The 26,686-nt window shown below is 44.3% G+C and overlaps 1 protein-coding gene, 1 long non-coding RNA gene and 1 pseudogene across 13 annotated transcripts in view; 2 read left to right on the forward strand and 1 right to left on the reverse strand.

The window, feature by feature from the left end:
- DHX57 (DExH-box helicase 57) overlaps positions 1-24,032 on the forward strand; it is a 78,599-nt gene extending 54,567 nt beyond the window's left edge. For 4 of the 12 annotated variants that reach the window (XM_515423.9, XM_009442352.5, XM_009442350.5 and 1 more), the window contains 7 exons: positions 2,671-2,766; positions 2,855-2,938; positions 6,155-6,289; positions 7,910-7,984; positions 15,113-15,247; positions 18,895-19,095; positions 23,367-24,032. In XM_515423.9, coding sequence (XP_515423.2) covers positions 2,671-2,766; positions 2,855-2,938; positions 6,155-6,289; positions 7,910-7,984; positions 15,113-15,247; positions 18,895-19,095; positions 23,367-23,510 — 870 coding nt within the window. In that variant the 3' untranslated portion in view covers positions 23,511-24,032. Of the gene's footprint in view, positions 1-2,670; positions 2,767-2,854; positions 2,939-5,628; positions 5,720-6,154; positions 6,290-7,909; positions 7,985-10,085; positions 11,582-15,112; positions 15,248-18,894; positions 19,096-23,354 lie in introns of those variants that run through there. The other 8 variants (XM_054678351.2, XM_063789983.1, XM_063789985.1 and 5 more) reach the window with 5 other exon arrangements.
- Positions 1,333-10,135, reverse strand: LOC107973437 (uncharacterized). The gene is made up of 2 exons (XR_010149578.1): positions 10,037-10,135; positions 1,333-1,470 (listed from the first exon to the last, which is right to left on the reverse strand). It is a non-coding gene; the product is annotated as an uncharacterized LOC107973437 (long non-coding RNA).
- LOC134807930 (argininosuccinate synthase-like) lies at positions 10,385-11,378 on the forward strand (annotated as a pseudogene).
- Positions 24,033-26,686: the final 2,654 nt, after the last annotated feature.

Consider the following 26,686-nt stretch of genomic DNA (forward strand, 5'->3'; position numbering starts at 1 on the left):
GCTAGTAATAATGTCCCTTTTTCTGATTCTAGTAACTTGAGCTTTCCCTCTCTTTTTCTTGGTCAGTCTAGCTAAAGATTTGTCAATTTTCTTTGTCTTTTCAGAGAATCAACTTTTGGTTTTATTTTTTGTTTTTGAGATGGGGTCTCGCTCTGTTGCCCAGGCTGGAGTGCAGTGGTGCAGTCTTGGCTCACTGCAACCTCCGACTTCCAGGTTCAAGCGATTCTCCTGCCTCAGCCTCCCGAGTAGCTGGGATTACAGGTGTGTGCCACCATGCCCAGCTAATGAGAGACGGGGTTTCACCATGTTAGTCAGGCTGATCTCTAACTCCTGACCTTGTGATCTGCCTGCCTCAGCCTCCCAAAGTGCTGGGATTGCAGGTGTGAGCCACCATGCCTGGCAGTTTTATTAATTTTTTTCAATTGTTTTTCCGTTCTTTATTTCTTTACTGTCTGCTCTTTATTCTTTCCTTCCTTCTGTTTACTTAAGGTTTAGGTGGCTCTTCTTTTTCTAGTGTCTTAAAGTAGAAGTTTAGGTTCTTGTTTTGAGATCTTTCTTTTTTATGTAAGCATGTATAGCTCTCAGTTTTTCTCTAAGGACTATTTTAGCTGCATCCCACACATTTTGGTTTTCCTTTTCATTCATCTTGAAGTATTTTCTGATTTTCCTTTTTATTCTCCTGTGACCCTTTGATTATTTAGGCATGGGTTGTTTAATTTCTATATATTTGTGAGTTCGCAATTTTTTTTTCATTATTTCTAATTTCAGTCTATTGTGGACAGAGAACATATTTGTATTATTTCAATCCTCTTTAAAATGTATTGAGCTTTGTTTTATGGTCAAGCATATGGTCTGTCCTGGAGGGTGTTCCACGTATACTTGAGAAGAAAGGATTTTTTGCTGTTGGGTAGAGTGTCAGTCTGCCTTTTTTTTTTTTTCCTTCATTAAAAAAAATCTTTTTTTACTGGTCCTTTCATGATAAGCAATCTGCCTTTATTTTTATCATGGCTTATTTTATATAGTTAGGAGAATAAATGGATGTATTCAGTTTCTTCAGTTTTAATGTTATATGTCATCGAATTATAAACTCACAGATCTGCAAAAATATCTTAGTCCAGCTCCCTGACTTAACAACAAATTATAAACCAGCTGGTCCAGTGGTAGTGAGTTATCTCAATTGATTGTTGAGACTTGACTACTCTTTAAAAAAAGAAAAAAAGAAATGATAAAACCAAGGACCAGAAGAGGTGACATAACTTGCTGGGGGTACACAGTATCAACCTTGTGAACAGGACTTCTATTGCCTTTTCCCAAATCATCTAAACCAACCTCTCACTGACCATTTTCTTTTATTGGAATAAAGAAAGACTCATTAGAGACGTTGATGTCTGGTTTGAGGTTCCATGGTGTAATGGTGAGCACTCTGGACTCTGAATCCAGAAATGTTGATGTCTGCCTTCGTTTAGTGATCTGAAGAAAAAAAAAAAAAAGAGAGAGAAAAGAAATATTGATGTCATCCTTGGCCAAAACTGAGCACCTGTCCTTTGCTGGACTCTGTAAACATAATATTAATCTCCCACGTGCAATCCTTTTCCCACTGGCCTGTCTAAAAAGGAAGGAATTTTACTTTCGAGTAGAAATTAAAATTTTATTGCTATTGTATTAGTTATAAGATTATTTAAATATACAAAAATTAGAGAGAAGCACTATGGTTGGTTTAGAATGATTTTCAGTGGTGTTGCAACTAGGGCATTGGTTTAGATTGCCATGAGAAACTACTGCAGCTCATGCTGATACCTTTAGAGCCTGAGAAGGTAGAGAAATATTATTATTGGATTAATGAATCGGTATGTGTAAAGTGGTGAAAATTAACTTCCCTGCTGATTTTACACATTTGTAGGGAAAAGGAAGACTTGTAAACATTTGTAATAAAATAGAGGATTCTTCCCAGTGTAGATTTTCAAGTAAAACAATAAATAAGAGTAAAACACTAGTTATGGGTATAGAAGCAAGGGAGACTCAAACGTAGAAGACGAATAAGAATCTGTAAAATAAAGAACACAGATAACAGAATGTTAGGTTTTAGATATAGTTTTAGAATGAGTGGCTCTTTGATGACTCTTGCCACTTGGAACTAAAAGACCCAGAAGAGCTTATTTTGGGTGGGCAGGCAGACTTGACAGAGCAAAGACTGTGAGCTTGCCATTTACCGTCATAATTGCCTTTCATTAGCTGACCCACTGATTACACTTTTTCCACACAAAATCCTTTCCCAAGGCATCTGGCTTTAGCAGTGGGAAAATGCCATTTGAAACCTCAGATAAAAAGTGTCTTGTAGGACCTGGTGTGGTGGCTCATGCCTATAATGCCAGCATTTTGATAGGCCGAGGTGGGCCAATTGCCTGAGCCCAGGAGTTCAAGACCAGCCTGCACAACATGGTGAGACTCCGTCTCTACCGAAAATTTTAAAAAATTAGCTGGCATGATGGGGCACACCTATAGTCCCAGCTACCAGGGAGGCTGAGGCAGGAGGATTGCTTAAGCCTGGGAGATAAAGGTTGCAGTGGGCTATGATCGCACCACTGCACTCCAGCCTGGGCAACAGAACAAGACCCTGTCTTTGAAAAAAAAAAAAGTGTTCTTTAAATCTGATTTTCCTCTCTCCTTTAGGTATCTCCCTGGGATAAAAAAGAAGAAGCTAACCAGAAAAAGCTGGAATTTGCATTCGCAAACAGTGATTATCTGGCCCTTCTACGAGCGTATAAGGTAAGTATATAACCTAATAGCTTAGTTTTATTACCAGTGTTGGCACTAAAGACTGAGTAAGTTCAGTTTGATTTTCTCCAAAATTTAGGGATGGCAGCTAAGTACAAAAGAAGGCGTGCGTGCAAGTTATAATTACTGCAGACAAAACTTCTTGTCTGGAAGAGTTCTGCAGGTGAGTTGTGTCTGTGGCTTTTTCTTCATTTTTGTATTAGAGTAGCTCATCAGAGGGTGCTGCGACTTTGTCTCATGTGTCCTGTCTTAACATTGCAAATGTTATTTCTGGAATATGTTTGGCTTTACCAGCTGTGTAAAATGGACTCCTGCACTGTGGCATCAGGCTTTCTGTGCTGAACCTTTCCACTGACCTCCTTTTCCTCTTTGTGGTGAATTTTTGTTTACTTATGTGGAAGATAGGGTAGAATATAGGCAGTAAGATTGCTGCTTACTGGAAGTCAGTTTTTTCAGTAATTACACAAGGGATTCTTTTTCGTTTGTTTGTTTGTTTGTTTGTTTGAGACAGAGTCTCATTCTGTCTCCCAGGCTGGAATGCAGTGGTGTGATCTCGGCTCACTGCATCCTCCGCCTCCCAGGGTCAGGTGATTCTCCTGCCTCAGGCACCTGAGTAGCTGGGACGACAGGCACATGCCACCATGCCCAGCTAATTTTTTTGTATTTTTAGTAAAGATGGGGTTTCACCATGCTGGCCAGGCTGCTCTGGAACTCCTGACCTCATGATCCGCCCGCCTTGGCCACCCAAAGTGCTGGGATTACAGGTGTGAGACACCACACCGGGCTACACCAGGCATTCTTAACCTGAATCCCTAAGCCCCTGAAATTGTATTCAAAATTGTATGCTTATACATATGTGCATTATTCTGGAGAGGCGGACCATAGCTTTCATCAGCTTTTCAGAGGGGTCCATGGCCATCTCTAATCCCTTTCCCCTCTCCCTAAAACCAAAGAACTAATACTGAACCAGATTTTGTTAATTTTTCTTACATCTATCAGAACCTACTATGTGAATATAATGAGTATACAAGAAAATGTTTAGCCGGGCGTGGTGGCTCATACCTGTATCCAGCACTTTGAGAGGCTGACGATTGCTTGAGCCCAGGAATTTGAGACCATCCTCGGAAACATGGCAAAACCCCGTCTCTACAAAAAATACAAAACTCAGCCAGACCTAGTGACATGGGCCTGTAATCCCATCTACTCCAGAGGCTGAGGTGGGAGGATCACTTGAGCCTGGGAGGTCAAGACTGCAGTGAGCCATGAATGCCCTACTGTACTCCAGCCTAGGCCAACAGAGGGAGATCCTGCCTCAAAAAATAAAAATAAAAAATGTCTTATCTTCTGTATAATGTAGACAGGGCTTCTGTCTCCTGTTGCAACAGTGTTTTAGGTGCCCTTCCAAAGTGATGAGGCCAGGGACTATGGCTCACACCTGTAATCCCAGCACTTTGGAAGGCCGAGGGAGGCAGATCACTTGAGGCCAGGAGTTCAAGACCAGCCTGGCCAACATAGCAAAACTCCATCTCTATTAAAAATACAAAAAATTAGCTGGGCATGGTGGCTCATACCTGTAATCCCAGCTACTCGGGAGGCTGAGGCATGAGAATCGCTTGAACCCAGGAGATGAAGGTTTCAGTGAGTTGAGATTGTGCCATTGCACTCCAGCCTGGGCAACAGGGAGACTTTGTCTCAAAAAAAAAAAAATAAAAATAAAAAAAAAAATAAATAAATTCCAAAGTGGTATGAGAAGCCAAAATAATGATGGCACACATCTTTGCAAAGCATGTTTTACTCAAAGATTTTGGGACCCTGCGCAGTGGCTCATGCCTATAATCCCAGCACTTTGGGAAGCCAAGGCAGGCAGAACCTTTGAGCCCAGGAGTTCGAGACCAGCCTGGGCAACATGGCAAAACCCCATCTCTACAAAAAAATATAAAAATTAGCCAGGCATGATGGTGCACGCCTGTGGTCCCAGCTACTTGGGAGGCTGAGAATCACTAATCAAAAGCAGGCGGGGGGCAGTGTTTATATGTACAGGGCAATAAGAAATATTTTCTCAAGTCATTAAGATGCTTAAATATAAGATGAGGATATTTCTTTTAAATTATATTTCCTACTAAATTTTTTTTCATTAGGATATGTGTAGATTTTGCTGTGACTTATGAGGTCCATCAAACAAGAGTTGCATCTTTTCACTAAACTTCAACTTAGATTGTAGGATTGTTTTTATTAAGATTTCAATTAAAACTTTGTCGTGAAATAGAAACTGCGGTATATTTAACTCCTAATTATATTCTAGTTATCCATGTATACTTGAGACATTCCAAGAAAATACTTAAACCATCATTGAGAGACAGGGTAGTGTTGCTTAGCTTTCAGTTCCTTGAATGATTATTATTTCCTTCTCTTTGTCTGATGTGCAGCCTATGTGAGAACAGTAGCCACAAGAAAAAGAAGTTTGTGCTTTCTTTCTCACATTTGTGCTCAGCCGCTAAAAGGAGCATCTCAATCTTAAACCATGGCCGGGCGTGGTGGCTCATGCCTGTAATCTCAGCGCTTTGGGAGGCCAAGGTGGGCGGATCACCTGAGATCAGGAGTTCGAGAGCAGCCTGGCCAACATGGTGAAACCTCCGTCTCTACTAAAAATACAAAAATTAGCTGGGCGTGGTGGCACACACCTGTAGCCCCAGCTACTCGGGAGGTTAAGGCAAGAGAATCACTTGAACCCAGGAGGCAGAGGTTGCAGTAAGCCAAGATTGCGCCACTGCACTCCAGCCTGGATGACAGAGCAAGACTCTGTCTCAAAAAAAAAAAAAATATTGAACCACTTAATGATGTCCCTATTCCTAGGAAAAGAGATGAGCCAGCAAGACCATAATGAAGGAGAAAGAGGAAACATTCTGCTGAGTTCCACTGAGAGCACGAACCACTCTAGGCCTGAGTAAGGAACTGAGAGGACAGGAGCAAAAATGCAAGTAGGAAAAGCTAGGTAGTAGACAGTGCCGCAGCACTTGGAGTTGGAATTCCAGTCAAAACAAACAGCATTTTTTGCTGTCCTAAGAATTTCGTGGAAAATCAGGCCTACCCAAAATCCAATGAGAGTGTTTAAAATTGTAATCTAGAGTTAAATGATCCTTGGATTTATTGAATTTTTGCATTTCTGCATAACTGTTTCAGTTTGCCTGCCAGTTTGCGTAAGTGAAAGCTGCTTCTTGGAAATGACCAGACAAGATCCTCTTCATACCTGAGGAATGAATCCACTTGAGCCTCATTGCTACCCCCTGAAATAATGCATTTTTGTAATCACTCATTTTTGTAAGACTTAACACTTTGTTATGCTGATTCCCTTGCTTAAAGGTTTTTCCACTTCTTTCAGGAAATGGCCAGCCTCAAACGACAATTCACGGAACTGTTATCGGATATAGGGTTTGCAAGGGAAGGGCTCAGAGCAAGGGAAATTGAGAAAAGGGCCCAAGGAGGAGATGGTGTCTTAGATGCCACAGGAGAAGAGGTAAAGAATGTGGAGCTGGTTCTTATTTCTCTTTAATTAGCACCTAAATACAATCTTAACCTGGGAACACTTGTAGACATTCTTCTTCACTTAAGCCTTTGAGCAGTGGGTTAATGGCATTCTTGATTTTCTGCTTCCCACAAATAAATATCAGCTGACCTGGCACGGTGGCTCCTGCCTATAATCCCAACACTTTGGGAGGCTGAGGCAGGTGGATTGCTTGAGCTCGAGACCAGCCAGAGCAACATGGTGAAATCCCTCATCTCTCTACAAAAAAATTAGCCAGGCATGGTGGTGTACCACCTGTCTTCCCAGCTATGTGGGAGGGTGAGGTGGGAGAATGATGTGATCCCAGGAAGCAGAGGTTGCAGTGGGCTAAGATTGAGACACTGCACTGTAGCCTGGGCAACAGAGCCAAACCCTGTCTCAAAAAAAAAAAAAAAAAGTATAAAAAAATTTTTTTAAGTGTCAGCTAACACTCATAAGAATAGAGGGGGCTGGGCACGGTGGCTCATGCCTGTAATCCCAGCACTTTGGGAGGCCAAGGTGGGCAGATCACTCGAGGTCAGGAGCTCGAGACCAGCCTGCCCAACATGGAGAAACCCTGTCTCTACTAAAAATACAAAATTATCCAGGCATGGTAGCACATGCCTGTAATCCCAGCTACTCGGGAGGCTGAGGCAGGAGAATCGCTTGAACCCGGGAGGTGGAGGTTGCGGTGAGCTGAGATCGCGCCATTGCACTCCAGCCTGGGCAGCAAGAGCGAAACTCTGTCTCAAAAAAAAAACAGGGTTTTCTGCTCATTGTTGCTGTTGTTTTTGGTTTTTAAATTTCATGCTGCTTCTTGATAAATTCATAAGAGATAGAATAGACTTCCGGTAGAATGTTCTCAAATCAGGCCAGCATTTTTTCTAACAAAAGACAGTTTTTTCTATAACTATAGGAAGAGCACTTCTGTAAGATGAACCTGATGCCCCTGTGTTCCGAGTGCAGTTAGCGGTTTCTGGAGATTCTGAACATCTCGTGAACCATAATTTTTTTCTCCATTTATACTCAGGAACACTGGCTTTGTAACGCTTTGCAAAAGTCTAGAAAGTCATTGTAGGCTCCTTGGAGTGGGTCCAATGTGACTGTGGTCCAGTAGATTTGTTTTTTTACTTAGAAATAATTTTTCTAGCAAAGAGATAGAAATTAGGTGCTCTTTTTTTTGCTTTAAGATAGAGATCAAATATAATAAAACGGTAAATCCTACGGCACATACAGAAATAGCCATATTAGAGCCAGACGCAGTGGCTCACGCCTGTAATCTCAGTACTTTGAGAGGCTGAGGTGGGCAGATTGCTTGAGGTCCAGAGTTAGAGACCAGCCTGGCCAACATGGTGAAACCTCGTCTCTACTAAAAATACAAAAATTAACCGGGCATAGCGGTGTATGCCTGTAATCCCAGCTACTCGGGAGGCTGAGGCAGGAGAATCGCTTGAACCTGGGAGGCGGAGGTTGCAGTAAGCTGAGATGGCGCCACTGCACTCTTGCCTGAGTGACAGAGCAAGACTCCATCTCAAAAAGAAAAAAAAGAAATAGCCATATCACTTGTTAATTAATGCTGTACTTTTCTCATAGGCAAATTCAAATGCTGAGAACCCCAAGCTGATATCAGCAATGCTGTGTGCTGCTTTGTATCCAAATGTAGTGCAGGTAACAAAACATTTTTCCTAGATCTTTCCATTTTTTGTTTGATTTGTAGCCAAGTGATGTAAGTTAAGATGTGCATATTAATCATCTTAAAGAGATATATACGCATGTGTGCACACACGCACACCCTTTTAAACTTAGTATACATTTTCGGCCGGGTGCGGTGGCTCACGCCTGTAATCCCAGCACTTTGGGAGGCCGAGGCGGGCGGATCACGAGGTCAAGAGATCGAGACCATCCTGGCTAACACGGTGAAACCCCATCTCTACTAAAAATACAAAAAAAATTAGCCAGGCATGGTGGCGGGCACCTGTAGTCCCAGCTACTCGGGAGGCTGAGGCAGGAGAATGGCATGAACCCGGGAGGCGGAGCTTGCAGTGAGCCGAGATCGCGCCACTGCACTCCAGCCTGGGTGACAGACAGAGACTCCATCTCAAAAAAAAAAAAAACTTAGTATACATTTTCAATCCTTCAGTTCCCAAAATCTGTTTGGATACATTATTCAATAACACATTTATTGTATAAAATTTTTAATCCTTCTGACATATGATATTCCAAAAATTAAAATAGACATAAATGTCAGTCGGCCAACCTATATATAACTAACTTTCTATGTTAGTTGGAAACTTGATTCAACTACAGTTTATCTTACACTCTCTACTCTGAACTAAAAGTAAAATAGCCAGGCATGGTGGCTCACGCCTGTAATCCCAACACTTTGGGAAGCCGAGTTGGGCAGATCACGAAATCAGGAGTTTAAGACCCTCCTGGCTAACATAGTGAAACCCTGTATCTACTAAAAATACAAAAATTAGCTGGGTGTGGTGGTGCATGCCTGTAATCCCAGCTACTCAGGAGGCTGAGGCAGGAGAATTGCTTGAACTCAGGAGGCGGAGGTTGCAGTAAGCCAAGACCATGCCACTGTACCCCAGCCTGGGCCACAGACCGAGACTCTGTCTCAAAAACAAACAAACAAACAAAAAAACAAGTAAATAAGGGACAGGCACGATGGCTCACGCCTGTAATCCAAGCACTTTGGGAGGCCGAGGCGGTCGGATCGCCTGAGGTCAGGAGTTCGAGGCCAGCCTGACCAATATGGAGAAACCCCATCTCTACTAAAAATACAAAATTAGCCAGGCATGGTGGTGCATGCCTGTAATCCCAGCTACTCAGGAGGCTGAGGCAGGAGAATCGCTTAAACCCGGGAGGCAGAGGTTGTGGTGAGGCGAGATCATACCATTGCACTCCAGCCTAGGCGACTAGAGCGAAACTCCGTCTCAAATAAAAATAAAAAATCAGTGCTTTGCCATAAGACCACCTGTGGCCAGCCTTCTGGAAACCCTACTTGAGTGTGCTCTTGGACTTTTACCTGAGTTTTGATTATCCATCCCTAACAAGGCACCATTTTCCCCCAAAGAGTTTCAATTTGGCAGAATACTGAATCATTTTTCAAAGCCTTAACTTTTTTTTATTAAATCCTCAGTTAACATCTGACTGATTTATGGCTCATTTTCTGCTGAGCATTTGTATGCTTTTCAAACCATTTGAAATGTACTTTTAAAAAATTGTTTGTGCTTTGTAGTGTGGTTATGAAAGGGAAAAAAGTCATTTGGATATAGATTTACTGGTTTTTATATTATACTCTAGTAATGTAAGGTCTTACCGTTGGTGGAAGCTGGGTGAAGGGTACAAGGAACTCTGTACTATTTTGCCGCTTCCTGTGAGTCTATAATTATTTCAAAATAAAAAGATTATTTAAAAAAGAATGTGGGGGCCAGGAGCATTGGCTCATGCCTATAATCCAAGCACTTTGGGAGGCTGAGGTGGGCGGATTGCTTGAGCTCAGGAGTTTGAGACCAGCCTGGGCAACATGGCAAAACCCTGTCTCTAAAAAAAGAAAAAAGAAAAAGAATGTGGGGAAAAATCATTTGGAGACTTAAAATGTAGAAACAAAGAACATAAATGTGGTATAAGAAGTTTTAGGTGACAATATAGTTTTGAGGCTAAACCAAAAAGGAAAAGGAGATATATCTGACTGTATATCTAAGAACTCACCAATAAGAAAGACGTGGGCCCTGCTCTGTCGCCTGCCTTTGCTCCCCAGGCCCCGAGTGGTTCACTGAGCCATGAAGACAGATTCCAGGCACCAGGAATTGCACCTCCAATCCCAGATGCTATGTTCAGCAAAGGCTCCATGGTTCTGGCCTACAGTGGTGGCCTGGACACCTCCTGCATCCTCGTGTGGCTGAAGGAACAAGGCTATGACATTATTGCCTACCTGGCCAACATTGGCCAGAAGGAAGACTTCAAGGAAGCCAGGAAGAAGGCACTGAACCTTGGGTCCAAAAAGGTGTTCATTGAGGACGTCAGCAAGGAGTTCGTGGAGGAGTTCATCTGGCCTGTATGAGGACTGCTACCTCCTGGGCCCCTCTCTTCCCAGGCCTTACATCACCCGCAAACAAGTGGAAATTGCTCAGTGGGAGGGGGCAAAGTATGTGTCCCACAGTGCCATGGGAAAGGGGAACGATCAGGTCTGGTTTGAGCTCGCCTGCTACTCGCTGGCCCCCCAGATTAAGGTCATTGCTCCTGGGAGGATCCCTGAGTTCTACAACCAGTCCAAGGGCCACAGTGATCTGATGGAATATGCAGAGAAACATGGGATTCCCATCCCAGTCACTCTGAAGCACCCATGGAACATGGACGAGAACCTCATGCACATCAGCCACGAGGCTGGAATCTTGGAGAACCCCAAGAACCAAGCACCTTCAGGTCTCTACATGAAGATTCAGGACCTGGCCAAAGCCCCCAACACCCCCAACATTTTCAAGACTGAGTAAAAAAGGGGTCCCTGTGAAGGTGACCAGCATCAAGGATGGCACCACCCACCAGACCTCCTTGGTGCTCTTCATGTACCTGAATGAAGTCGCAGGCAAGCACAGCGTGGGCCATATTGACATCGTGGAGAACCGCTTCATTGAAATGAAGTCCTGAGGTATCTGCAAGACCCCAGCAGGCACCATCCTTTACCACCCTCATTTAGACATTGAGGGCTTTGCCATGGAACAGGAAGTGCGCAAAATCAAACAAGGCCTGGGCTTGAAATTTGCTGAGTTGGTGTACACCGGTTTCTGGCACAACCCTCAGTGTGACTTTGCCCACCACTGCATTGCCAAGTCCCAGGACCGAGTGGAAGGGAAAGTGCAGATATCCATCTTCAAGGGCCAGGTGTACATCCTCTGCCAGGAGCCCCCACTGTCTCTCTACAGTGGAGAGCAGGTGAGCATGAACGTGCAGGGCAATGATGAGCCAGCCAGTCGGTGACACCAGTCTCATCAACATCAATTCCCTCAGGATGAAGGAATATCATCATCTCCAGAGCAAGGTCACTGCCAAATAGACCCCTGTACAATGGGGAGCTAGGGCCACCTCACTTTGCAGATTCCCCAAGTACAGGCACTAATTGTTGTGATAATTTGTAATTGTGACTTGTTCTCCCTGGCTGAGAGTGTAGTGGGGCTGCCGGGCCCCAGCTTTGTTCCCTGGTCCCCCTGAAATGGTCATCAAAGGGAAGGGTGAGGGGCAGCTACAGTGAGGAGCTATAAAATAACAATTAAAAAAAAAAAAGACTAAGGCCAGCCACGGTGGCTCACGTCTGTAATCCCTGCACTTTGGGAGACCAAGGTGGGCAGATCACCTGAGGTCAGGAGTTTGAGACCAGCCTGGCCAACATGGTGAAACCCCATCTCTACTAAAAAATACAAAAATTAGCTGGGCGTGGTGGTGTGTGCCTGTAATCCCAGCTACTTGGGAGGCTGAGGCAGAAGAATAGCTTGAGCCTGGGAGGCAGAGGTTGCAGTGAGCAGAGATCGCATCATTGCACTCCATCCTGGGCTACAGAACATGACTCCGTCTCAAAAAAATAAATAAATAAAGACTAAATAAAAGATCTAATAGAACCTAATAGAAAAGTGGGCAAAGGACATGACTGAACAGATAATACATACACAAAAATTATATTCAGTGTTACTAGCAAGAAGAAATGCAAAATAAAACAGCAAAGAAGGCCGAGTGCGGTGACTCACGCCTGCAATCCCAGCACTTTGGGAGGCCGAGGAGGGTGGATCACAAGGTCAGGAGTTCAAGATCAGCCTGGCCAATATGGTGAAACCCTGTCTCTACTAAAAATACAAAAAAAAATTAGCCAGGCATGGTGGCGGGTGCCTGTTGTCCCAACTACTTGGGAGGCTGAGGCAGGAGAATCGCTTGAACCTGGGAGGCAGAGGTTGCAGTGAGCTGAAATTGCGCCACCACACTCCAGCCTGGGTGACAGAGCAAGACTCCGTCTAAAAAAAAAAAGAAAAAAAAAAAAAAAAACAGAAAGAAATAGCCTCTTTTTACTTTTTAAATTGGCAAAACTGGGCTGGGCATAGTGGCTCGTGGCACTTTGTAAGGCTGAGGTGAGAAGATCACATGGGGCCAGGAGTTTGAGACCAGCTTGGGCAACAGAGTGAGACCTTGTCTCTACAAAAAAAATTTGTTTTTAATTAGCCAGGCATGGTGGTACATGCCTGTAGTCCCAGCTACTCGGGAGGCTGAGATGGGAGGATAACTTGAGCCTAGGAAATTGAGGCTGCAGTGAGCCGTGATTGTGCCACTACACTACAGCCGGGGTGACAGAGTGAGACACTGTCTCAAAAAATAATAAATAGGCAAAACTTTTTAAAAATTATAATACTGCCAGATGTGGTGGCATGCACTGGTAATCTCAGTTACTTGGGAGGCTAAGATAGGAGGATCACTGTAGCCCAGGAGTTCAAGGCCACAATTAGCTATGACTGTGCCTGTAAATAGCCACTGCACTCCAGCCTGGGCAACACAGAGAGACCCTATCCCTAAAATTAAAAATAGGCCAGGTAAGGTGGCTCATATCTACAATCCCAACATTTTGGGAGGCCCAGGTGGGAGGACTGCGTAAGGCCAGGAATTGAAGACCAGCCTGGGCAACATAGCAAGACCCCATCTCTACCAAAAATAGATTAAAATAAATAAGTAGTTGTTTGATAATAATGCAAATAAATAAATAATATAATGCTGGTGCTGTCATGAACCCCCCAAAATGAGTACTCTTACTCTGGGTGGGAATATAAGTTTATACCCCCTTTCTAGATAGCAGTTTTATTCCTAGGGATTTGTTATTAGGAAACAATTGCATATATACACAAAGATACAGCTAGGAGAATATTCATTTCAGCACTTTATATTTGCAGACAATCTAAATTTGAAAAAACAGGGTATTTATTGGTTAAATTATTATAAATTCTTACAACAAGGTCTTATATATCCATCAAAAATTATGTTTTAGGAAAATATGTCACAACATGGAAAAATGTTCTTAATATATTAAGTTTAAAAAAGTAGGCTATAAAAAAAGATTCTATTTTAGTTTCAAGACATGTTTATTTTCAAGACATCATTGAAAATACATCATTTTCAAGCTATTTTATTTATGTGTTTATGTTTTTCTTTTTCTATATATAAATATAAATTTGGAAGAGAAGATTAAAATGATATTTACTGGCTGGGTGCAGTGGCTCACGCCTGTAATCCCAGCACTTTGGGAGGCTGAGGTGGGTAGATCACAAGGTCAAGAGCTCGAGACCATCCTGACCAACATGGTGAAACCCTGTCTCTACTAAAAATACAAAAATTAGCTGGGTGTGGTGGCGTGCACCTTTAGTCCCAGCTACTCAAGAGGCTGAGGCAGGAGAATCACTTGAACCCGAGAGGCGGAGGTTGCAGTGAGCCAAGATCGCGCGACTGCACTCCAGCCTGGTGACACAACAAGACTCCATCTCAAAAAAAAAAAAAAAAAAAAAAAAGGCAAGACACAGTGGCTCACGCCTGTAATCCCAGCACTTTGGGAGACCGAGGGAAGTAGATCACCTGAGGTCGGGAGTTCGAGACCAGCCTGACCAACATGGAGAACCCACTTCTACACTGAAGATACAAAATTAGCCAGGCGTGGTGCGCATGCCTGTAATCCCAGCTACTTGGGATGCTGAGGCAGGAGAATCACTTGAACCCAGGAGGCGGAGGTTGCAGTGAGCCGAGATTGCACCGTTGCACTCCAGCCTGGGCAACAAGAGCGAAACTCCGTCTCAAAAAAAAGGCCGGGCGCAGTGACTCACACCTGTAATCCCAGCATTTTGGGAGGCCGAGGCGGGTGGATCACAAGGTCAGGAGATTGAGACCATCCTGGCTAACATGGTGAAACCCCATTTCTACTAAAAATACAAAAAATTAGCCGGGTGTGTCGGCAGGCGCCTGTAGTTCCAGCTACTGGGGAGGCTGAGGCAGGTGAATGGCGTGAACCCGGGAGGCGGAGCTTTTAGTGAGCCCAGATCGCTTCACTGCACTCCAGCCTGGGCAACAGAGGGAGACTACGTCTCAAAAAAAAAAATTATATTTACTGGTCCGGTTGTAGTGGCTCACACCTGTAATCCAGCACTTTGGGAGGCCGAGGCAGGCAGATCACTTGAGGTCAGGAGTTCAAGACCAGCCTTGCCAACATGGTGAAACCACATGTCTACTAAAAATACAAAAATTAGCTGGGTGTGGTGGCGCACACTTGTAATCCCAGCTACTTGGGAGCCTAATGCAGGAGAATTGCTTGAACCTGGGAGGCGGAGGTTGCAGTGAGCCGAGATCGCACCAGTGCACTCTGGCCTGAGAGACAGAGTGAGACTCGGTCTCAAAAAAAACAAAACAAAACAAGAAATGTGTTGGGATTGGGATACTCAGATCTCTGGTCCAGTGTCATCAGCTGGGTCACTGCACCTGATCATCAGTACAGACCGAAAATATCAATACAGTTTTCTCCCACATGGCCTCAATGTGGTATAGTCACCCAGAGCCACTGCACCTATATTCATACTTCTTGGTGGAAAAAAAAAAAAAAAGCATGTGCTTGTTCTGCTTTCAGAAGGAAACAAAATAAGAAAGAAAGGGAACAAACAGGAAAGCTATTCAAGCAAGACTGAGCAAGACTGGTTTTGTGCTTTTGTGCCAAGAGATACTTTCTATGAGAATATATATATTATATGTCTATTTTTACAAATACTTGTTGTTTAGGTGAAAAGCCCAGAAGGAAAATTTCAGAAGACCAGTACTGGAGCTGTCAGAATGCAACCAAAATCAGCTGAGTTGAAGTTTGTCACCAAGAACGATGGATATGTACACATTCACCCTTCATCAGTGAACTATCAGGTCAGAATGGTGGAGTATACTTAATGTTTACAGGTCGTCCTAGGGTAGGAAATGCAATTCCTTAAATTCAGCCACACCATGTTCTATCACTTGCTGTCCCCAGCAGTACCACTGACTGAGGGAAGATTGAATAAGAATAAACAGACTGGAAATTGGACTATTTCTGGAAAGACTATTTCCATTTGAAGAAAATTCTACTGAATACCAAAAAGTACTCAAGCCTGCTTTCAGATATAAAATTGTTTCTTTGCAATGGTAATTGAAGTCATGAGCTAATTACATCACTGAATCTGTGCCTTAAAAGGAAATGAATGACCTATTCTTGCATACCACTTCCTCAGCTCTCAGCCTGCCACTGTGAGGCTTCTGCCCCCACCACTTCACTAAACCCATCAGAAGTAACAAATAACTTCTTAGCTGTCAAAGCCAGTGTCATCCCTTGGTCCTCATCATGCCACCTCTCACATGGTATTTGACATTGCTAATCTGTCTTCCTCTTGAAATTCTCCTTGATGTTATTTTTGCTTCTGAAATATCACTTTCTTCTCTCTCTCTATTCATCCCCTCTACCTCCTTTATTAGCTTATCTTCCTTTGCTCTGAAACAGTGGTTCTATCCTTTGTCCTTATTCTCTCACCATCATGCCCTCTTCCTGAACCACCAAAGGCACAACAGCACTTACACATCCCAACTGCCACTTACACACAGATGCAGACCCCAAATCTGTCTCTCCAGACCTGCAGTTTTTTTCTGAGCTCTCCTGCTGGAAAACATCAGCTAGAAGTCTCTTAGTCATCTCAAACATAAAAGCTGAAAAATCAAACTCATGATCCCCAATTCACTCTTCTCTTTCTGTGCTGTCTTGGTGGAATGATACCATCAAAACCAGAACCCTGAAGTCACATAGACTCCCACTTCTTTTCTTATGCCAACTGAGTTGGTCACCAGGTCCCAAGAATGCCTCCTTTTTGACATCTCTAAGATTTGCCTTTTATCCCCACTGCCACTTCCTTAGCTCAAACCCCAAACATCATTTGCCTGAAATTCTATAATAATCTTACATCTGGTGCTTTCTGTCTCCAACCTTCTTCTACTACTCTACTGCTGCCAGAATTACCTTTACAAAACATCAATTAGGCTATGTCAATTCTCTGCTTAAATCTTCATATCCAGAGTGTACCACACACTCTCACATGACTCCTTACATGGCCCTTCCTATACCTTGTCACCAAATTTGAAACATTCAGGCTGCTCTATCCTCTGGAACTACTGAGGACCATGTTCACAAAGCCTGGAAAGGATTTCCTTAAGCTTAGAGGAGTTTGAGGGTCAGGAGGTCATCTGCCCTTTCAGCCTGTTAGGAACCAGAAGCCTGAGTTAGCTCCACACCCCCTCCTTTTTTATATATACTTTTTGTTGTTGTTGTTTTGCATGTTTCTCAAGAAAGAACTACTCCTCTTTTGAGAATCCAAATCGTTCATGTATCCATGTAATATCTACTAGCGCCTAATCTGTGCCAGGCACTGTTGTAGGCTGTTGAGGACAGTGGAAGAAACTAGATGGACACAGTCTCTGCCCTCAAGAAGCTTATGTTCTAGTGAGGGAGACAGGCAATACATAAGTAAACAGAATCTCAGGTAATGCTATAAAGCAAAATAGAGCAGGATAGAGAGACAGAGAGTGACAGGAGAGGGGCCCTGCACGTGGGGTGGTCAGGGAAGAACTCCGGGATGAGAAAACAACTGAGCAAATCCTAAATGAAGAGCAAGTCATGCAGATAGAGAGAAAGGAGAAACATTCCAGCAGAGGACATAAGTGCAAACATCACAAGGTGGGAGTGTATTTGGTGTGTTCCAGGAAATGCATGAAGAGGCCAGTGGAGAGGGATGATCAAGGGTGAGAGTGGTGGGAGATGCACGGGGACGAGTAGGCAGGGGTGGGGTAGGGCTGGGTGGACCTGGTAGCCATGGCAAGGACTTGAGATTTTTATCCTTGGACACCATTGGAGGGTTTTGAGCCATAATTGGACTTATTGTTTTTGTTTTTATTTTTATTTTTATTTTATTTATTTATTGAGACAGAGTCTCTCTCTGTCACCCAGGCTAGAGTGCAGTGGCACAATCTCAGCTCACTGCAACCTCCACTTCCCAGGTTCAAGCGATTCTCATGCCTCAGCCCCCTGAGTAGCTGGGATTACAGGCATGCGTCATCGCTCCCAGCTAATTTTTGCAGTTTTGTAGAGACGGGGTCTCACCATGTTAGCCAGGCCAGTTTCAAACTCCTGGCCTCAGGTGATCCACCTGCCTCAGTCTCCCAAAGTGCTGGGATTACAGGCGTGAGCCACCACGCCCTGCCAGACTTATGTTTTTAAAAGATCACCTTGATTGCTGGGTAGAAAAGACACTATAAAAATGCAAAACTAGAAGTGGGGACAGCACTCAAGAAGGCATCACAGTGGTTTCTGTGAGATGACAATGGTTTGTACTAAATTGGTAGCTGGGTGCCTATAATCCCAGCCCTTTGAAAGGCCGAGGCGGGCGGATGACTTGAGGTCAGGAGTTTGAGACCAGCCTGGCCAACATGGTGAAACCCCATCTCTACTAAAAATACAAAAATTCGCCAGGTGTGATAGTGCAAGCCTGTAGTCCCAGCTACTTGGGAGGCTGAGGCAGGGGAATCACTTGAACCTAGGAGGTAGAGGCTGCAGTGAGCCAACATCATGCCACTGCACTCCAGCCTGGGTGACAGAGCGAGACTGCATCTCAAAAAAAAAAGGCTGGGTGTGGTGACTCACACCTGTAATCCCAGGACTTTGGGAGGCCAAGGCAGGCAGATCACCTGAGTTCAGGAGTTCAAGACCAGCCTGGCCAGCATGATGAAATCCCTGTCTCTGCTAAAAATACAAAAATTAGCCAGGCATGGTGGCAGGCACCTATAATCCCAGCTACTTGGGAGGCTGAGGCAGGAGAATCACTTGAACCTAGGGGGCAGAGGTTGCAATGAGCCGAGATCACACCATTGCACTCCAGCCTGGACAAAAAGAGCAAAACTCCGTCTCAAAAAAAAAAAAAATTTGGTAGCTGTAGAAGTGGTGAGAATATGTCAAGGCATTTTGTATTTTGAAAAGAGAGCTGACTAGACTTAGTGACAGTGTAGATGGTGTGAGGGGAAAAAAAATAGTCAATGATGACTCCTAAATTGGGGGCCTGAGCAGCTGGGTGAATGGGAGCATCATTTCCTGAGATAGGGAACACTGCAAGGAAGAAGAATCAAGAATTCCATCTGGGCCAGGCACAGTGGCTCACACCTGTAATCCCAGCAATTTGGGAGGCCAAGGCAGAAGGATTGCTGGAGCCCAGGAGTTCGAGACCAGCCTGGGCAACATAGTGAGACCCTATCTCTACAAAAAAATTTAAAAAATAAAAGCATTTTTTTTTTTTAACACAAGTGTGAGATATGTATTAAATGTCCAAGAGGAGATGGCAAGTCAATAGTTATACTGCAAATCTGGAGCTCAGGAAAGTCACGGGCTATAGATAAATTTGGGGAGTCATTAATAGGCAGTATTTAAATCCATGGGACTGGGGGGGTGTTCCCTTTTTGTTGCCAGTGACATCACTGTCATCATCTGAGGTTTTTTGTTACAGGTGAGACACTTTGACAGCCCCTACCTGTTGTACCACGAGAAGATAAAAACTAGTCGAGTATTCATCCGAGACTGCAGCATGGTGTCTGTGTACCCGCTGGTCTTGTTTGGAGGAGGCCAAGTGAATGTGCAGCTTCAAAGAGGAGAGTTCGTTGTCTCCCTGGATGATGGTTGGATCCGTTTTGTAGCTGCTTCCCATCAGGTAAAGGCAGAATTGGTCTGTTTTATGAGGCTCAGGCCATGAGGCGCTTTGACAATATGAAGTTATGAAGTCAAGGGCATTCCTCTAGGGACCAAGGTAACAGAGCTAATTAAAAATGAATGACAGTGGCCGAGCCCAGTGGCTCACACCTATAATCCCAGCACTTTGGGAGGCCGAGGCAGGCAGATCATCTGGGGCCAGGAGTTCGAGACCAGCCTGGCCAACATGGTCAAACCCCGTCTCTACTCATAATACAAAAATTAGCTGGGCATGTTGGTGGGTGCCTGTAATCCCAGCTACTCAGGACGCTGAGACATGAGAATCGCTTGAATCTAGGGGGCAGAGGTTGCATTGAGCCGAGATCGTGCCATTGCACTCCAGCCTCGGCAACAGAGCGAGACTCCGTCTCAAAAAAAAAAAAAAAAGTGAATGATGGTCTACAATGGGACACTAAGAAAGAGTGAGGCTGAAGTGAAGCCAGGAGTGGAGCCCTAGTAAGAGTTCCAGAAAGCACACTGTGAGGGGAAGTCTGGTACGGGCTGGGGTTGGTATAAAAGGCTAGGACAGAAGCTGTAAAGTGAGGGTGCTGGACCTTCCTTATTGTTATATAAATAATAGATGTTCACCAAAGAAAAGTCAGAAAATACAGAGAAGCAAAAATAAATAAATAAAAACCACCCTGATTCCACCACTACCATTTTGAGAAAAAGATAATGGGTCTGAATTCTTCATTTATTCTCAGGTCTCAATTATTCCCTATATGGAGTCTCTGTGAAAAACATTTCATGGAGAGTACATATTTAAGAAACAGAACTTCACCCAGGTGCGGTGGCTTACGCCTGTAATCTCAGCACTTTGGGAGGCCAAGGTGGGCAGATCACCTGAGGTCAGGAGTTCGAGACCAGCCTGGCCAATATGGTGAAACCCCATCTCTACTAAAAATTTTAAAAAATTAACCAGGTGTGGTAATGGGCATCTGTAATCCCAGCTATTCAGGATGCTGAGGCAGGAGAATCTCTTGAGCCCAGGTGGCAGAGGTTGCAGTGAGCCGAGATTGTGCCATTGCACTCCAGCCTGAGCAACAAGAGGGAAACTCCATCTCAAAAAAATGAATACATAAAAATACAAAAAAAAAAAATTAGCTGGGCGTGGTGGCGGGCGCCTGTAATCCCAGCTACTCAGGAGGCTGAGACAGGAGAATCACTTGAACCCAGGAGGCAGAGGTTGCAGTGAGCCGAGATTGCACCACTGCACTTCAGCCTGGGTGACAGAATGAGACTCCGTCTCAAATAAATAAATAAATAGATAGATAGGTAAAACTTCAGGCGGACACCTGTAATCCCAACTGCCAGAGGCTGAGGTGGGAGGATTGCTCAAGCCCAAGAGGTCGAGGCTTCAGTGAGCCATGATTGCACCACTGCACTCCAGCCTGGGTGACAGAGTGAGACTCTGTCCCAAAAAAAGAAATAAATAAAATTTCATTTTGATATCTGCATCTGTTAGAATTCTTATGCTACAAGAAGCAGATATGCCAACTCAAACATTAAAAGAAATTGATTGGCATATTTAACTTTAAAGTCCAGAGCAGCAGTGTCCAACAGAAATATAATGTAACCCACATATGTAATTTTAATTGTTCTAGTAGCCACATTTTTAAAAGTAAAAAGAAATAGATGAAATTAATCTTAATATATTTTATTTAACCTAATACATCCAAAATGTTTTAATTTTAACATGTAATCAATATAAAATTATCGAGATAGTTTACATTACCTTTTCATATTAAGTCTTCAAAATCGGGTATATATTTTATATTCACAGCACATCTCAGTTTGGGCTGGCCACATTTCATATAGACATTAGATAAGCCACTTGTGACTAGTGGCTACCTTACTGGATAGTCCAGGTCAAGAAGGCCAGGCAATGTTGGTTTGATTTAGCAGTTCAGTGGTGACAAAAACGTGGTTAACCTAGTGGTATCGAAAGGGCTGCAATAGCTCCTGGCATCACATGTATGCAGCATATGGTCCAGAAGAAGAGCCAGAAACTTTCTTGCCTACAAGCTCAATCAAAGCTCCCCTCCTAAACCAATCCCTGTGACCAAAGGGATGTCCTGAACTTGAAGACCTGGAGTACCTGAGCCATTCACCCTGGCAGGGCTCACAGTGTGAACCTGAGTTAGAGCAGGGTCCAAACTGTATGTTTCCCATACATTGGGGAAGGGGCGAAACAGATGCTGGGAAGATGTCTACAGTGCCACAACATCAGCATAAGCAAAATGCCATAAAAGCATACAGTATATCCCAAAGCTACAGAGATTTTTGATTCATCTAATATCTTCCACTTATTTATTTATTTATTTTTTGAGATGGAGTCTTGCTCTGTCACCCAGGCTGGAGTGCAGTGGCACAATCTCGGTTCACTGCAACCTCCGCCTCCCGGGTTCAAGCAATTCTCCTGCCTCAGCATCCTGAGTAGCTGGGACTGCAGGTGTACACCACCAAGCCCGGCTAATTTTTTTTTTTTTTTTGAGATGGAGTTTCGCTCTTGTTGCCCAGGCTGAAGTGCCATGGTGCCATCTCGGCTCACCACAGCCTCTGCCTCCTGTGTTCAAGCGATTCTCCTGCCTCAGCCTCCTGAGTAGCTGGGATTACAGGCATGTGCTACCATGCCTGGATAATTTTGTATTTTTAGTAGAGACGGGGTTTCTCCATGTTGGTCAGCCTGGTCTTGAACTCCCGACCTCAGGTGATCTGCCCGCCTTGGCCTCCCAAAGTGCTGGGATTACAGGCATGAGCCACCGTGCCAGGCTAATTTTTGTATTTTTATTAGAGACAGAGTTTCACCATTTGGACAGGCTGATCTCAAACTCCTGACCTTGTGATCCGCCCACCTCGGCCTCCCAAAGTGCTGGGATTACAGGCGTGAGCCACTGAGCCTGGCCCCCCTTTTTTTTTTTTTTTTTGAGATGGAGTTTTGCTCTTGTTGCCCAGGCTGGAGTGCAATGGCGCAATCTCGGCTCACCACAACCTCTGCCTCCCGGGTTCAAGCAATTCTCCTGCCTCAGCCTCCCGAGTAGCTGGGATTACAGGCATGTGCCACCATGCCTGGCTAATTTTGTATTTTTAGTAGAGATGGGGTTTCTCCATGTTGGTCAAGCTGGTCTCGAACTTCCACCTCAGGTGATCCGCCCACCTCAGTCTCCCAAAGTGCTGGAATTACAAGCGTGAGCCACCTGGCCCAGCCTATCTACCACCCTTTTTTTTTTTTTTTTGAGACAACAAGGTCTGCAGTGGAGTGATCAGTGATCAGTAAATTTTCTTTTCCTTTTTTTTTTCTTTTTTTTGAAACGGAGTTTCGCTCTTGTTGCCCAGGCTAGAGTGCAATGGCGCAATCTTGGCTCACCGCAACCTCCACCTCCCAGGTTCAAGCGATTCTCCTGCCTTAGCCTCCCAAGTAGCTGGAATTATACGCATGCACCACCATCCCAGCTAATTTTGTACTTTTAGTACTAAGAGACGGGGTTTCTCCACGTTGGTCAGGCTGGTCTCGAACTCCTGACCTCAGGTGATCTGCCCATCTCAGCCTCCCAAAGTGCTGGGATTACAGGCGTGAGCCACCGGGCCCGGCCCTCTCTACCACTTTTAATTCCCCGTTTTCCTGCTTCTCCTCGTGGAATAAATCATAAAAATTGACCAAACTTTAATATGGAGAACACTATATAAAAGCCATACTTCCAGACTGAATCTTTTCTTTTTTGGGGAGCGGGGGGGACAGAGTCTCGTTATGTCACCCAGGCTGGAGTGCAATGGCGCGATCTCAGCTCACTGCAACCTCCACCTCCTGGGTTCAAGCCATTCTCCTGCCTCAGCCTCCTGAGTAGCTGGGATTACAGGCGCATGCCACCACAACTCGCTAATTTTTGTATTTCTAGTAGAGACAGGATTTCACCATGTTGGCCAGCCTGGTCTTGAACTCCTGATCTCATGATCCGCCCGCCTTGGCCTCCCAAAGTGCTGGGATTACAGGCGTGAGCCACTGCGCCTGGCCCGAATCTTTTCTTTAGATGAGATGTGATAGAGGCACTTTTTTACAATGGACCTCATTTAGTCTATTACAAAATGAAAATGTATTTAGGGTTTTTGCTCCTAATGGAGTTAAAATTAGTACCAGAAATCTAAATAATGGTAATCATAACTTGGGTATTTCCCTCCAATAACCTATCCGGCCTGTTCCTCCAAGCACTGCTTATATTGTAGCTTTCATTTTAGGTGGCTGAACTGGTAAAGGAGCTTCGTTGCGAACTTGATCAGCTTCTCCAGGATAAAATTAAAAACCCAAGCATTGATCTGTGTACGTGTCCTCGAGGATCCCGGATCATCAGCACAATTGTGAAACTTGTCACCACACAATAAAAAGCAGTCTTAGAGAGTGCTTGCTACTCACCTGCTTCTAGCTCACCTGGGAAATAACAGCAGAACCTCTACCTCGAACTAAAGACCTGTTGGGGCTGGCCCTGGTGGAGGAGCCCAGGGCATGCAGCCCAAGGCAGCTGAGGCAGTGTATATACCCTTAGGGCCATTTCTAACAAAGCCTTGGCCACTCCCAGCACAATTTGGAGTGTCAAGGGTGAGAGCCTAAAACCCAGCTTGCCTGTCTTTGTCTCTGTGATTGTTCTGGAGTGAATTAAGTTCACCTGATAACTCAAAAGTGAATGTATAATACAATTCTGTTTTAATCTGTGTATTCTTTTTCTCCTACTTTTTACTGGGGTGAGACAGGGGCATGAAGAGAAATACGCCTTTTTTTTTTTTTTCTTTTCCTGTCGCCAAGGCTCGACTGAGAGAAGTCAGAACAGAGAAGGGGAAAAAAAAACCCAAAATTATGTGAACAAGCGAAATTAAAATTTCATTTTAGGCTATTGGCTACTGAGTAAACTTGACTTGTGAGGGGTTTTTATTTTTACTCATTAAAAGTCAACTTAAAAAAATTGAATGAGTTCTCTTTTGGTATTAAAGTGCAAGCTGGTCTTATCGATAACACTCCTATTCTTAAAAGCAGAACAATCTAGATGTCGTCATAGTTCTACATTTAGGAATCTTTACTCTGTCTTATCAACTCACCCAGACACGAATCACCGAAGGAGAATTTTAATAGTATTCCTGGGGCAGAGTTGGCATGGATGAGGTCAAAAAGGTTACCATCGGATTTACAGCCACCACAATGCTTTCCATGAAATTGCTTATTTTCAACCACCTGTTAGGTTAATGGGGCGCTAGCATTTTGGAAAAACATCAGGGGATTTACATTTTCCCTGGACATCTATCAGTATGGCGAGGAAGGATCCCAAATTGCTGAGTAGAAAAAATATTTGTATGTTTGTTTAGACCTCAGGGCCGGACGCGGTGGCTCATGCCTGTAATCCCAGCACTTTAGGAGGCCGAGGCAGGCCAATCACATGAGGTCAGAAGTTCAAGACCAGCTTGGGCAACTTGGTGAAACCCCATCTCAATTAAAAATACAAAAATTAGCCGGGCATGGTGACAGGTGCCCATAGTCCCAGCTACTCGGGAGGCTGAGGCGGGAGAATCACTTGAACATGGGAGGTGGGGGTTGGAGTGAGCCGAGATTGCACCATTGCACTCCAGCCTGGGTGACAGAGTGAGACACTGTCTCAAAAATAAAAATTTAAAAATGGACCTCAGGACAGGGTCACTACAGGTTCCATAGTATGGATAGAATTCAAACTAAATCAAAACCATCTCAGTGAAATCAGTGAAAGATATTCACTTTTCAAGGTATTATTTTAGTTAAGTTTTCAGGAAGTCTGCTTGGCTGTCCAAAATGATTATTATCAAGTATATTTAAGCTTCGGTGCACTTGAAGAGCTTAGACTCTAAGCAGTATTTTTAAAAGGCATCGATTCATGTCATCGCTTTAAATAAAAAACATACATATGCAAGCACCCACAGAATCCAAATTCTGACTTGCTGTTGAAACAAGGCTCCTATTACAGAACTGATTAGGCTGAGACCTTTAGAAGAAATGAAGAAAACTGCATTAAGCCTCTAAAAAAGTTTTCTTTTCCTTTTTTTTTTTTTTTTGACGGAGTTTCACTCTTATCACCCTGGCTGGAGTGCAATGGTGGGTTCTCGGCTCACTGCAACCTCCGCCTCCTGAGTTCAAGCGATTCTCCTGCCTCAGCCTCCCAAGTAGCCAGGACTACAGGCACGTACCACCACACCTGGCTAATTCTGTATTTTTTTAGTGGAGATGGGGTTTCACCATGTTGGCCAGGCTGGTCTCGAACTACTGACCTCACATGATCCACCCACCTCGGTCTCCCAAAGTGCTGGGATTACAGGCGCGAGCCACCACACTCAGCCTAAAAAAGTTTTTAAAAATCAGTTTTCACGGCTGGGCGTGGTGGCTATGCCTGTAATCCCAACCCTTTGGGAGATCGAGGCGAGTGGATCACCTGAGGTTGGGAGTTTGAGACCAGCCTGACCAACGTGGAGAAACCATGTCTATACTAAAAATACAAAATTAGCCAGGCGTGGTGGTGCATACCTATAATCCCAGCTACTCGGGAGGCTGAGACAGGAGAATTGCTTGAACCTGGGAGGCGGAGGTTGTGGTGAGCCAAGATCGCACCATTGCACTCCAGCCTGGGCAACAAGAGCGAAACTCCATCTCAAAAAACAAAAACAAAAAACCCATCAGTTTTCACTCTTGGTGCTACAGTGGTGCTCATGCCACCCTAGCTAGAGCCATCTGCCCAAGTGGGCCTGCAGCATTTAACACAAGTTTGCCCCAGAGCACTCAGCTGGGAGATAATTAACAGCAAAACTTTCCACCCAGTGAAACTGATTCCTTCGGGAAAGCCAGCTCTTGGATGGTCACTTCCAACCACATATAGATGCATGAATACTGTCATGATATAGATGTGCCAGAATGTGATAAAGGTTGGGAAGCCTTGACATAATGCATTGAGTAAGAATATCCTCGCCCCAAAGACTAAACTTCTTAAGCTCATCATTAAAATAATGAAATAAGAAATGAAATAGAATTACTTATTTATGATGAAAGATCAGAATGCAGGCCGGGCATGGTGGCTCACGCCTGTAATCCCAGCACGTTGGGAGGCCGAGGTGGGTGGACCACTTGAGGTCAGGAGTTCGAGACCAGCCTGACCAACATGGTGAAACCCCATCTCTACTAAAACTACAAAATTAGCTGGGCATGGTAGCACATGCTGTGATCCCAACTATTTGGAAGGCTGAGGCAGGAGAATCACTTGAACCCAGGAGGCGGAGTTTGCAGTGAGCCAAGATCGCACCATTGCATTCCATCCTGGGCAATAAGAGTGAAATTCTGTCTTAAAAAAAAGAAAGAAAGAAAGAAAGATCAGAATGCAGTATAGTGTTTCAAGGATTTTTTTTTTTTCTTGAGACGGAGTCTCACTGTGTCACCCAGGCTGACACAATCTCGGCTCACTGCAACATCCGCCCCCGGGTTCAAGCAATTCTCTTGCCTCAGCCTCCTGAGTATCTGGGATTACAGGCACCTGCCACTATGCCTGGTTAATTTT

The sequence above is a fragment of the Pan troglodytes genome, chromosome 12 (genome assembly GCF_028858775.2).
Source record: "Pan troglodytes isolate AG18354 chromosome 12, NHGRI_mPanTro3-v2.0_pri, whole genome shotgun sequence".
Lineage (NCBI taxonomy): Eukaryota > Metazoa > Chordata > Mammalia > Primates > Hominidae > Pan > Pan troglodytes.